Genomic DNA, 14560 nt, shown 5'->3' with positions numbered 1-14560 from the left:
TCTTCATCTCTGCTTGCCTGGCCATTCTCTCTTACCCTCTCTACAACAGGAGCAATACAAGATAATAATCCTCTTAAAGTTAGAAATCATTATATAGGCCGGGCGCGGTGGCTCAAGCCTGTAATCCCAGCACTTTGGGAGGCCGAGGCGGACGGATCACAAGGTCAGGAGATCGAGACCACAGTGAAACCCCGTCTCTACTAAAAATACAAAAAATTAGCCGGGCGCGGTGGCGGGCGCCTGTAGTCCCAGCTACTCAGGAGGCTGAGGCAGGAGAATGGCGGGAACCCGGGAGGCGGAGCTTGCAGTGAGCCGAGATCGCGCCACTGCACTCCAGCCTGGGCAACAGCGTGAGACTCCGTCTCAAAAAAAAAAAAAATAAAATAAAATAAAATAAAATAAAGAAATCATTATATAAATGAATGCCTTTTAGATAGTAAAGATTATGATGTGGTGCTATCTCACTGTACGAATTCAACAAATGATTGAGTGGCATAATTTCATACCAAGATTGTAGACAGAGATTACAGCAGTAGCTCTTCCAACAGTCTAATGATCCCTGTAAATTATGATAGGGAGGAATGAGGTATGGGACTCAGGAAATTGTACCTTGATGAAGAAACTGCTGGATGGAGTTGTTGGCGGCATCTGAGGAGTCTGAAGATGGCTCTCAGGGAAGGTTTTGCCGGCCTCTGAAGGATTTGGAAGCTGACTCTGCTCCTGGGGTGGCTTCATGCTCTTAGGGTCATTGTTTTTTGGGTTTGGTTTTTTCTTTACCTGAAAGTATTCATTTTCTGTTTAATGGTTTTCAATATTAGAGGAAGCACAACATCTTTTCATTTGTGAGAATACCATCCTTTATTAGATTCTAATAGGTCTCATTACTTCCAAACATGGTCTCTCTCTAATGTATCCCTCCAGGCAATTGTCAGATTTTTTTTTTTTTTTTTTTTTTTTTTTTGCTGAAATGTGAAATGATCAAGCATTCTTCTTCCTAAAATCTTTCAATATTTACTTACTGATATTTTTACATTGGAGACTCCATTTCTGTCTTTATGACAAAAGCCAGCTTGTTGGAGGGCTGCTTTTTACCTGTCTTGCATCATTTTCCTATACCTTTCTACATATACCAATGTTATACAGAACTCACTATGCTGTTTCACACTTTAACATTTGCATGTGATGTCTTCTCTCCCTAGAAATCTTTCCAATGCTCGTCTTTATCTTGCTTCGAGCCATAGGACCTATTGCATGTTGATTTTCCATAACGTACAAGGCAATGGAATAAGAAATGTATATCCATTATCTCATTTAATTTTTAAACCAATCTTATGAGAAATATTTAAGCTATTTTCCCAATATCAGGAAACTAATGTGCCAGATGTGGACCAAGTCTATCCTACTGCAAAGCCCTTGCTTTTGACCACTGCATTATATTGGTTCCCCACCCTCCTAATTTCTTCAAATATTTTATTATTTACCATGGGTTTTATATCCCTTTGAAACCTATTAGGCACATCATTCTCTTAATATATCTTAATATGTTTTTCTATTTAAATGTGAGGATATTCAAAATGGCATCTTTGAAGGAAATGGATTGCTGCTGCAGGCTCCAGGAGACAGCCAAAAAACTATGAGTGCCCAAAGTGTGAAAGTGTGAAAGGGGATCATCCACCCCTGAACATACATCCTCAGTGGGGAACCTGAAGGTCTAGATCATGAGAGAAGGATCTGACTTTACCCGGAGCTGAGGTGAATTTAGAGAGCTGAGCAAAATTCAGGGGTACAGGAAGTAGCAGGAAGAGCCCTGTGGGCTCTCTCAGTCCCCAGGGAAGTTATTTCTGACTTTGTCTCACAAAGGTCCTTCAGGAGGGCTGCCAGTGGAATTGGGGAAAGACCACAGGGAGAAGAAAACTTCCAGCTGAAGTTTTGATGGAACACAGTTTCCTGGACGGAACCCAGGGGAGGGGGTGAACTGGGAGTGCAGACACCAGCACAGAAGCCACAGCAGGCAGGGAGGCTTGAAACCTCCCTGTGTTGGTTGTCCTCCAGCCAGGAGGTGGAGCTTTTAAGAGAGCATCACCTGCAATAATACAAGGAGGATACAAGCTTGCCCTAGGGTCACTTGGATAAGATCTGAGTTTCTTAGGTGGTGGGTGGGGCCACAGAGCTCCCAAGAGATTATGTCCTTTGTCTTCTGGCTACCAGGGCAGGTAGAAAGCCTTGCTTGCTTTCTCGGCAGGGAGGTTGGTAGCAGATTCTCAGCTCTGCTCACCTGCTGTCTGGAAATAAATTCAGTGCTGTTGGTGGGGGCATGGTAGGAGTGAGATCGGCCTTTCAGGCTGTGTGGGAACTGGATGAGGCCTGTAACTGCCAGCTTTCCAGCACTTGCATGGCAACCTGCATGACACAGCAGAGGCAGCCATAATCCCCTTGGGAACATAAATCCATTGGCCTGAGAATCACACCCCATCCCCTACAGCAGGCACAGCTATCCCTGTCCAAGGGGAATCTGAACCTGCCCCCACCTGATGGTCTTTCTCTACCTGCCCTGGCCCCACCCACCACCTGAGAAACTCAAATCTTATCCAAGTGACCCTAGGGCAAGCTTGTATCCTCCCTATACTATTGCAGCTGATGCTCTCTTAACACCTCCACCTCCTGGCTGGAGGACAACCAACACAAAACTATCCCAATAAACAAAATTAAAGCCAAGGACCCTCACAGAGTCCACTTCACTGCCTTGCCACCTCCACTGGAGCAGGTACTGATATCCATGGCTGAGAGACCTGAAGACGAACCACATCACAGGACTCTTTGCAGACACTACCCAGTATCAGCCTGGAGCCTGGAGTACAGTAGATCTGCTGGGTGGCTAGATCCAGAAGAGAAATAACAATCACTGTAGTTCAGCTCTCAGGAAGCCCCATCCTTTGGGGAAGGGGGAGAGCACTACATCAAGGGAGCACCCTGTGGGACAAAAAAAATCCTAACAGCAGCCCTTGAGTCCCAGATGTTTCCTCTGACATAGTATACCCAAATGAGAAGGAAGCAGAAAAACAATTCTGGTATGACAAAACAAGGTTCTTTAGCACTCCCAAAAGATTATACTAGTTTACCAGCAATGGATCCAACCCAAGAAGAAATCTCTGAATTGCCAGAAAAGAATTCAGAAGGTTGATTATTAAACTACCCAAGCAGGAACCAGAGAAAGGTGTACCAACTTAAATAAATTTAAAAAAAATGTTACAGGACATGGATGGAAAAATCTCCAAACAAATAGATAGAGTAAAAAAAAAAAAAAAAAAAAAAAAAAAAAAAAAAAAAAAAAAATCACAGCTTCTGGAAATGAAGAACGCACTTGGAGAAATCCAAAGACACTGGAAAGTCTTAGCAATATAATCAAACTAGTAGAATAAAGAACTTAAGAGTTTGAAGACAAGGTTTGTGAATTAACCTAATCTGACAAAGATGAAGAAAAATGAATTAAAAATGAACAAAGCTGCTGGACACAATGGCTCACGCCTGTAATCCCAGCACTTTGGGAGACTGAGGCAGGTGGATCTGAGGTCAGGAGTTCGAGACCAGCCTGGCCAACATAGTGAAACCCCCGTCTCTACTAAAAATACAAAAAATTAGCTGGGCATGGTGGCAGGCACCTGTAATCCCAGCTACTACGGAGGCTGAGGCAGGAGAATTGCTTGAACCTGGGAGGTGGAGGTTGCAGTGATTCGAGATCGCCCCATTACACTCCAGCCTGGGCAACAAGAGTGAAAGTCTGTCTCAAAAAAAATATATATATATGAAAAAGCCTCCAAGAAGTTTGGGATTCTGTTAAACAACCAAACCTAAGAATAACTGGTGTTCCCGAGGAAGAAGAGAAATCTAAAAGTTTGAAAAACATATTTGAGGGATTAATTGAGGAAAACTTCCCTGACTTTCCTGGAGATCTAGACATCCAAATACAAGAAGCTCAAAGAACACCCAGGGAATACTTGCAAAAAGATCATCACCTAGGCACATAATCACCAGGCATTCTAAAGTCAAGACGAGGAAAAGAATCTTAAGAGCTGTGAAGCAAAGTATCAGGTAATTTATAAAGGAACCTATCAGATTAAAAGCAGATTTCTCAACAGAAACCCTACAAACTAGGAAGGTTTGGAGTACTATCTTTAGCCTTCTAAATTATCAGCCAAGAATGTGTATCTAGTGAAACTAAGCTTCATAACTGAAGGAAAGATCAAGTCTTTTTCAGACAAACAAATGCTGAATAGCCACTACCAAGACAGCACTACAAGAACTGCTGAAAAGAGCTCTAAATCTTGAAATGAATCCTCAAAATACACCAAAATAGGACATAAAACATCTAAAGCATAAATGTTGTAGGACTTATAAAACAACCACACAGTATTAAAAAAGTAAGATACTCAGGCAGCAAATGGCATGATGAATAGAATAGTACCTCACATCTCAATACTAACACTGAATGTAAATGGTCAAAATGCTCCACTTAAAACATACAGAACGGCAAAATGAGTAAGAATTCATCAACTAAGTATCTACTGTCTTCAAGAGACTCACCTAACACATAAGGCCTCACATAAACATAAAGTAAAGGGGTAGGAAAAGATACTCTATGCAAAAGGACACCAAAAGGGAGCAGGAGTAGCTATTCTTACATCAGACAAAACAAACTTTAAAGCAATAGCAGTTAAGAAAGACAAAGAGGGACATTATATAATGCTAAAAGAACTAGTCCCACAGGAAAATATCACAATCCTAACACTGGAGCTCCCAAATTTATAAAACAATTACTACTAAACCTAAGAAATAAGATAGATGGCAACACAATAATACTGGTTGACTTCAATACTCCACTGAAAGTACTAGACAAGTCATCAAGACAGAAAGTCAACAAACAAAAATTTTTGGACTTAAGCTATACCCTACAACAAATGGATTTAACAGATGTTTACAGAACATTCTACCCAACAACTGCAGAATATACATTCTTTTCATCAGCACATGGAATATTCTCCACAATAGGCCATATAATAGTCCACAAAACAAGTCTCAAAAATTAAAAAAAATCAAGTACTCTCTCAGACTACAGTGGAATAAAATTGGAACTCAACTCTAAAAGGAACCTTAAAACCATGCAAATACATGGAAATTAAATAACCTGCTCCCGTATGATCATTGAGTCAATAATGAATCAAAATGGAAACTAAAAAATTCTTTGAAATGAACGGTAATAGAGACACAACCTATAAAACCTCTGAGATACAACAAAGGTGATGCTAAGAAGAAAGTTCATAGCATTAAATGCCTACATCAAAAGGCCTGAAAGAGTACAAATAGATAATCTAGAGTCATACCTCAAGGAACCAGAGAAACAAGAACAAACCAAACCAGAATGCAGCAGAAGAAAAGAAATAACAAAGATCAAAGCAGAACTAAATGAAATTCTGACAGACAAACAAAGAACAACACAAAAGATAAATGAAACATAAAGCTGGTTCTTTGAAAAAGTAAATAAAATTGATAGGCCGTTAGTGAAATTAACCAAGAAAAGAAGAGAGAAGATCAAAATAAGTTCAATTTAAAACAAAATGAGAAATATTACAACTGATATCACACAAATACAAAAGATCATTCAAGGGTACTATGAACATCTTTATGTGCATAAAGTAGAAAACCTAGAGGAGATGGATAAATTTCTGAAAATATACAACCCTCCTAGGTTAAACCAGGAAGATATAGAAACTCTGAATGAAGCAATAATAAGCAGTTTGATTGAAATGGTAATAAAAAATAATTTCCAATAAATAAAAGCTCAGGACCAGATGGATTCACAGCTAAATTCTATCAGACATTCAAAGAAGAATTGGTACCAATCCTATTGACATTATTTCACAAGATAGAGAAAGAGAGAATCCTCCCTAAATCATTCTATGAAGCCAGTATCACCCTAATACCAAAACCAGGAAGGGACATAATGACAACAACAAAAAAACTACATACCAATATCCTTGATGAACATAGATGCAAAAATCTTTAACAAAATACTAGCTAAGAGAATCCAACAGCATGTCAAGATAGTCCACCATGATTGAGTCAGTTTCATACCAGGGACGCTGGGATGGTTTAACATACACAAGTGAATAAATGTGATACACCACAAAAATAGAATTAAAAACAAAAATCACCTGATCATCTAAGTAGACACACATAAAAAAAGCATTTGACAAAATCCAGCATCACTTTATGATTAAAACCCTCAGCAATATTGGCATAGAAGTGATACACCTTAAGGTAATAAAAGCCATCTATGACAAACCCACAGCCAACATTATACTGAACAGGGAAAAATGAAAGCATTCCCCCTAAGCACTGGAACAAGACAAGGATGACTACTCTCACCACTTCTATTCAACATAGTACTGGAAGTCCTATCCAGAGCATCAGACAAAAGAAACAAATAAAGGAAATCCAAATCGGTACAGAGGAAGTCAAACCGTCACTGTTTGCTGCTGATATGATTATATACCTGGGGAACCCTAAAGACTCATTCAAAAAGCTCCTAGAACTGGTTAACGAATTCAGCAAAGTTTCAAGCAAAGTTTCAGGATGCAAAATTAAAGTATGAAAATCAGTAGCTCTGCTATACACCACCAGCAACCGAGCTAAGAATGAAATCAAGAACTCAACCACTTTCACAATAGCTGCAAATAATAAAATAAAATAAAATAACAAAACAAAACACTTAGGAATATACCTAACCAAGGAAGTGAAAGACCTCTCAAGGAAAACTACAAACACTGCTGAAAGAAATCATAGACAACACAAACAAATGGAACACATCCTATGCTCGGGGATGGGTAGAATCAATATTGTGAAAATGACCATACTGGCCGGGCATAGTGGCTCACGCCTATAATTCCAGCACTTTGGGAGACTGAGCCAGGCGGATCATCTGAGGTCAGGAGTTTGAGACCAGCCTGGCCAACATGGTGAAACCCCGTCTCTACTAAAGATACAAAAATTAGCTGGGTGTGGTGGCAAGCGCCTGTAATCCCAGCTACTCAAGAGGCTGAGGCAGGAGAATCACTTGAACCCAAATGACGGAGGTTGCAGTGAGCCGAGATCGCGCCATTGCACTCCAGCCTGGGGGACAAGAGTGAGACTTCGTCAAAAACAAAACAAAACAAAACAAAAAAACAAAAGAAGAAAACAGGATACATTTTCCTGATGTTTTTAAAACAGATTTATTGAGGCATAACTGGCATATAACACAGTGCATACATTGGAAGTATAAAATCTGATAAATTTTGGCATATACATACACCTGATGAAGTGCAATCTACAAATACAGTGCAATTTCCATCCAAATACCACCATCATTCTTCACAGAACTAGAAAAAAAAAATCCTAAAATTCATATGGAACCAAAAAACAGCCCACATAGCCAAAGCAAAACTAAGGAAAAAGAACAAAAGGAAGAAATCATGAAGAATCCTATTATCTGACTTCAAACTATACTATAAGGCCATAGTCACCAAAACAGCATGGTTCTGGGTATAAAAATAGGCATATAGACCAATGGAACAGAATAGAGAACCCAGAAACAAACCCAAATATTTATAGCCAACTGATCTTTGACAAGGAAAACAAAAACATAAAGTGGTGAAAGGACATGCTATTCAACAAATGGTGCTGGGATAATTGGCAAGCTACAGGTAGAAGAATGAAACTGAATCCTCATCTCTCACCTTATACAAAAATCAACTCAAGATGGATCAAGAACTTAAATCTAAGACCAGCAACCATAAAGATTCTAGAAGAAAACATCGGAAAAACCCTTCTAGACATTGGCTTAGGCAAAGACTTCACGACTAAGAACCCAAAAGCAAATGCAACAAAAACAAAGATGAATAGATGGGACTTAATTTAGCTAAAAAGCTTCTGTGCAGCAAGAGAAACAATCAGTAAACAGACAACCCACAGAGTGGGAGAAAATATTCACAAACTATGTATCTGACAAAGGATTAGTATCCAGAATCTATGAAGAACTCAAACAAATCAGTAAGAAAAAAACAAATATAAAAAATTAAAATGAGTCTATAAAAGTTTTACTTTATAGTCAGACATTAAAATTGAATTAATGATGTCTACAAGATTTTATTAAAATTAAATTTAACATTAATAGCACATTACTATAAAGGTAAAATTTAACTTATTTAGTATAAAAGTACACAAAAAATAGTCAAATATAAAATGGTGTTTATTTTTTTTAAGTCCCAAGGATGGCGGGGTAAGTCACAACGCCCCTCATCCCCAAGGCCATAGCACGCAGGGGCGGTGAAGGCCACAAGAAGGCCAAGGCCTCAAGAGGGGGCAGGGCCGCAGCAATCTTTGGGCAGCCCTGAGCAAGAATGGAGCGGAAGGCGTCACCATGGGGCTTCAAGCCCCGGGATATGCAACAAAAATTATATACTTATTTTCCACTTTCTTTTCCCTCAGAACTAAAAGGCTTTTAGCACAGGTACTACCCCTAGAATTTCCAGTACACCAGCACCAGCCTGAAAACCATGTTCTTATTAAAAGACCAAAACAAAACAAAACAAAACAAAACAAAACAAAAAAAACGAGCCATCCTGGGAAAGACCCTATCTTATGTTGTTAACCACTGAGACTGCCGTCTGCACAGCTGAGGAAGAATGGACCCATCATATTCGAATCAAGAAAACATCTTCTTCGTTAGAATTATGGGTTACCGTACTAAGATTAAGCCCTACTAAGTTAAAGTTAAAGAAAGTTTCATTTAAATATATCTTTTATATTGTTTTTTCTTTTTAAAATTTGTTGTTAGCTCCTTTGTTATAAATGTAACTAAGTCTAACTCACCTTAGACCATTGCCTTTAATGCTTGTTTTGTCATACTTTGTGGAAATAAAAAAGATTTCCAGCTAGCCTTTTCACACAAATATTTATGTCCCGGTCCTCTAATTGACAGTTGTCAATTACTCAATCACTCAACGTTGTGATCACCTGCAGCCAAGACACCGATTTTCTGCTCCTACAGCCTGGCAACCTTGTAATAAATGGGACTACATCCTTTAAACTACTCAAGAGCAAAGTTATACTTCCACAAAAAAGGTTTGTGCAGATCTAAAACCCTTCATCTACTTCACTAACTGGCAGCCTTATCAATGTAACCCTGTCCTTCTCTTTATCACCACCTCCACCTTAACTAACTCTAGACCTGCCGTTAGTCGCTTCTATGGTACGGGGATTAACATAAATGAAAAAGACCCCCTAGGTATTTTAAAAATAAGCATGATTCCCCCATCTTCCCCTTCTTCAGTAGGCTCTGTTCTAGATCCCACAACGGTTGCTCCTATATCTAATAATAAAACTAGGGTGTCTGTTGTAAAAATAAGAGATCTAAGACAGACTTTAGTCATCAAGACAATGTATCAAGATGCAAATGCCTGGCTGGAATGAATTAAATATTCTGTTTGTACTTTAAACAAAAATGATTATTACGCCTGTATGCATGGAAGGCCAGAGGTTCAGATTATCCCCTTTCTACTCGGATGGTCTCCTCTTCGACCAGAAATGGACTGTATGGTGGCTGTCTTGCAAAATCCCATGGCTTAGGCTAATCCATCATGCCGAGCTCTCTATCTGCTATTTCCTGAAATTCAACACCCTGGGGGGCCGTCCCCGAGGGCAGTCTGGCTTCCACCTCTGAATGCCAGGTTTATTAGTTGCCTCTCATGGCAAGAAGAAAATCTGGTGTTCCTTAGAAGCATAAAAGGATGCAAGGAGCTCAAGCCTTTCCAAGAGCTTGTCCATCAGTCCACACTTAGCCATCCCCAAGCAAATGTATGGTGGTATTATAGAGGACCTTTCTCTAGACACTCTGCCAAATAATTGGAGCAGTACTTATGCTCTAATCAATTGGCTATCCCCTTCACCCTGGTATTTCACCAGTCTAAAATAAAAAAAGTAAAAACAAGACACGGCAGGCCAAAGGAAACTCCTCATGAGTCCTTTAATCCTTAGGTTTACATAATGCTATTAAGGTCCTATGAGAAGTGCCAAATAAGTGTAAAGCACAAAATCAAATAGCTGCAGAATTTAAATCCACGTTGTTCTGGTAAGTAACTATACATTTTTTTAAAAAGTAGACTAAATAAACTGTATCTATTATGATCAGCAACGATTCATAAATTACACTGAGGACGCCATCAAAGAGAAAGCTAAGCAATTAGGACCTACCAGCCAGATGGCCTAGAAAAATAAAATAGCTTTAAATATAATATTAGCAAAATAAGAAGATATTTGGGTCATAATTAAAACTCAATGTTATACCTTTGTTCCTAAAAATACTGCCCCGATAAAACTATAACAAAAGTGTTACAAGGATTAACAGCCCTATCCAATAAACTTGCCAACAATTCTAAAATAAATAACCCTTTTTCTAAAATAATAAAACATTGGTTCAGTGGATAAAAAATTTTTTAACTTCAATTCTCACCTTGTTCGCTCTTGTTATTGGCGTACTTATTCTTGTAGGGTGTTATATTATTCACTGCCTTCGAAACTTTACACAAAAACTTATCTCTGCTACTCTTACAGAGGCAGCTCCTAACTCTCCTCTACCCTATTCTGAAAAATGACTTCTTTTAAAAGGACAAACAAAACAATTAAGTCAAAACATATTAAACAAGTTTAAAGAAGAATTATGAAATAAAAAGAGGGGAAATTATAAAAAAGTAGAGGTTCCTCCTCAAAAACTTTCCTCCTCATCTAATTAGAAATAAGTAGTAACTTCTCTTAAAGGCAAAATGTATTCAAAGACCTGTGCTAACATTCTTAAATATCTACTAGGTGTAATAAAAAAATCAATGTACTTTATGTTCTTAGCTCCCACAATTTAGCCTAAATATTTGACCTAACATGCTTATACTGATCCAAACAAGCATTAGGTCATAGCCTGTTCCTCTTCCTTATTTAAAGGCGTTTTTACCTTTCTCAACATTCCACAAGTTACTTCCACCTTCCTTTGCTCTCCTCTGCCTTTGCCTCTTTTAAAAAGTTCTAAGTTGCTAGCCAGCTGGGACAAAAACAAAATGTGAGGTCCCGTTCCAGCCAATGGAAACTGAACGCTGCAGTAGGGTGGATGCCTCAGGTTATAAATGACCTTGTCTCCTTTGTTTGGTATACTCTTGTGGCAAAACTGCTGGCTAGTGTACCCTTTCTACAAAAACTATAAAAATGGCCTTGTTGAAAAAATTAAATTTATATTCAAATACTATTTCTTTATGGCACCGGGGAACAAGCATTTCAAATACAAACAATCCCATCAAAAAGTGGACTAAGGACGTGAATATTCAATTCTCAAAAGAATATATGTAAATAGCCAACAAGGTAAAGAAAAACGCTCAATATCACTAATGATCACAAAATGATGCCACATTACTCCTGCAAGAATGACCATAATCAAAAAAATTGTTAAAATAGACGCTGGCATGGATGTGGTGAAAAGGGAACACTTCTACACTGCTGGTGGGAATGTAAACTAGTAGAACCACTGTAGTAAACAGTGTACAGATTCCTTAAAGAACTGAAAAGCTGGCCGGGCGCGGTGGCTCAAGCCTGTAATCCCAGCACTTTGGGAGGCCGAGACGGGCGGATCACGAGGTCAGGAGATCGGGACCATCCTGGCTAACACGGTGAAACTCCCCGTCTCTACTAAAAAATACAAAAAACTAGCCGGGCGGGGTGGCAGGCGCCTGTAGTAGTCCCAGTTACTCCGGAGGCTGAGGCAGGAGAATGGCGTAAACCCGGGAGGCGGAGCTTGCAGTGAGCCAAGATCGCGCCACTGCACTCCAGCCTGGGCGACAGAGCGAGACTCCATCTCAAAAACAAAAAAACAAAACAAAACAAAAAAAAACTGAAAAGCAGATCTACCATTTGATCCAGCAATCCCACTACTGGGTATCTACTCAGAGGAAAAGAAGTCATTATACAAAAAAAGATCATTGCATATGCATGTTTACAGCAGCACAATTCACAATTGCAAAAATATGGAACCAGTCCAAATGCCCATCAAAACAAATGGATAAAGAAATGGGGTAGGTATACACCGTGGAATACTATTACTCATCCACAAAAAGGAACAAACTAATGGCATTCACAGCAACCTGGATGGAATTGGAGACCATTATTCTAAGTGAAGTAAGTCAGGAATGGAAAACCACACATTGTATGTTCTCACTCATAAGTGGGAGGTAAGCTATGAGAACACAAAGGCATAAGAATGATACAGTGGATTTTGGGGAATCAAGGGAAAGAGTGGGAGGGGGGTGAGGGATAAAACACTACACATTGGGTACAGTGTACACTGCTTGGACGATGGGTGTATCAGAATGTCACAAATCACCACTAAAGAACTTATTCCTATAACGAAGCACCACCTGTTTCTCAAAAACCTACTGAAATAAATAATTAAAAACATTCAAAATGGCAACAGTGTAAAATCATGTACTGTAAGGAAACTTAACAGGTTAATATTTGAATTCAAATTAACAAATTAGAGAGCCTCCTTTGTATACAACTTTGTCAGCGGGACATAATTTTGATCACTGGAAATAATTTTAATTTTCAGACTAGGTATTTTTATGGATCACTAAATACACACATATGTGTATTTTCATGTTACAAATAGAAAGTATCTCACACACACACACATACACACACACGACATTTTCGAATTTACAAATGGAGAACATGTAATTTTAAATCCCAACCCTACAATCACTTAAAAGTTTATATAAAATTCAGAGTTTAATTTCTTCAATAAAGTTCAGCTTTTCTTTCTTTTTAAAAATGTATCCTTCCTATCATATCATTCCATCCAGAAAAAAAATAATTAAAAAAAGTAAATGTGAGTACAAGGAGAACATCTGTTTTCTCATGCCTCCTGCTGAACTCTGTAAAAAAACCTACAAATTTGTTTTTACCAAAACTTAAAGCAAATCATTTCCACTTTGGAAAACTAATATTTGCCTATTTAATTCTTACCTGGATAAAACTATGCATTTCTGAAATCAGTTTTGACATCTGGTTCTTTTTTCTAAGTCGAAAGCAGTAAAGTTGGAGCTTATCTCCTTCTTCACAGGGGATATTGTGACATTGTCCTGTCCCCACTACATCCATTTTTCCTCTGTCATCCTGAATTTCATAGATTGTGGTCTTCTGATTTACTGTTTTCTGTAACAAAATTAATATTCTGTTCCTGAGAATGTAATTAATAACAACCACATATGGGCTAAAGTCCCTTGTAAGAGAGTTAAACAAGACGCAGGACAGCAACTCCTAGTACAGATATGCATATATCTTAGGCCAGATCTTTGCAGAGAGCCCTCCCTCAATATCCTTTTTGTTTAAGTCTTTCCTATCTGAGGTATTTCTATGAGAGTTCTAGAACAATGAGTTTTCTTCCAAATTTCTACTGCTTTCACCTCCAGGGCAGCTATGCTTCCCATGGCACCTTGATACCGAGGAAGCTGAAATCTCTGATAGCCTTTTTAGGTCCCTGGCCCTATGCAAAAAGAATGGATATCTGCTACAACTATTTATTCAGTGAATGACGAGGAATCTGTAAGAAAAAGCAAGCTTTTAGTAACTCTCTAATTACTTTTTCTACCTTCTGCATTTACTGAGTCTCTTTCAATATTTGTACCCCCTCCTGAAACCAAGTCCTTGAGCTCAAACATTCCAGCTTTTCGCTATTACTCATCATTCTAGAATTGGGTTTATAAGAATCATCTTTTTAAGAGTGTGTACATAGGCCGGGCGCAGTGGCTCATGCCTGTAATCCTAGCACTTTGGGAGGCCGAGGCAGGCAGATCACAGGGTCAGGAGACCGAGACCATCCTGGCTAACATGGTGAAACCTCGTCTCTACTAAAAATACAAAAAATTAGCCAGGCATAGTGGCAGACACCTATAGTCCCAGCTACTCAGGAGGCTGAGGCAGGAGAATAGCTTGAATCCAGGAGGCGAAGGTGCAGTGAGCCGAGATCGCGCCACTGCACTACAACCTGGGCGACAGAGCGAGACTCCGTCTCAAAAAATGAACAAAAAGAGTATGTACAGAAAGTAATGCAGGTTACATGGCTTGTTCTAGGAAACAAATATAATGGATAGTGAATATTGATCAGACAAGAAATTGCTTGAATCAATAGCAGAGAATAGATGCTTTTTTGGGGGGGTTGAATGTCTCATGCTAACTAGTTTCATGAATTTGGACTGGAACATATCAGGAAAAGCACTCTGTGCTCTATTTTTTTTGTTACTTATATATAAATGACAAATTTAGATTACCTGATTTTCCAAGTATCATCCAAATTCATATTTCCCAATTGTTCCATTTCATTTGATCAGAACACTGTCCTACCTACTTTCTGCATTTGTTTTCCAGCCATGAGTAGTCAATTGATTTCTTATTCTGACTGTCACAACCAGAACTCAAGCCTCAGAGGACA

At 38.8% G+C, this 14560-nt stretch overlaps 1 protein-coding gene across 2 annotated transcripts in view; it reads right to left on the bottom strand.

Annotated features, from left to right (window-relative positions):
• The window catches only part of IFI16 (interferon gamma inducible protein 16), a 42137-nt gene that overhangs the window by 18486 nt on the left and 9091 nt on the right, over positions 1–14560 (bottom strand). For both annotated transcript variants that reach the window (XR_007719306.1, XM_050757824.1), the window contains 2 exons: positions 13096–13284; positions 610–777 (listed from right to left, as the gene is read on the bottom strand). Coding sequence is in view for 1 of the 2 variants with exons in the window: in XM_050757824.1 (XP_050613781.1) it covers positions 610–777; positions 13096–13284 (357 nt within the window). In the remaining variant the exon portion in view is untranslated. The remainder of the gene's footprint in view (positions 1–609; positions 778–13095; positions 13285–14560) is intronic.

This window comes from Macaca thibetana, chromosome 1, assembly GCF_024542745.1.
Source record: "Macaca thibetana thibetana isolate TM-01 chromosome 1, ASM2454274v1, whole genome shotgun sequence".
Taxonomy (NCBI): Eukaryota; Metazoa; Chordata; class Mammalia; order Primates; family Cercopithecidae; genus Macaca; species Macaca thibetana.
Note: the sequence above shows the minus strand (reverse complement) of the source record. Positions and strands in the feature narration are given on the sequence as shown.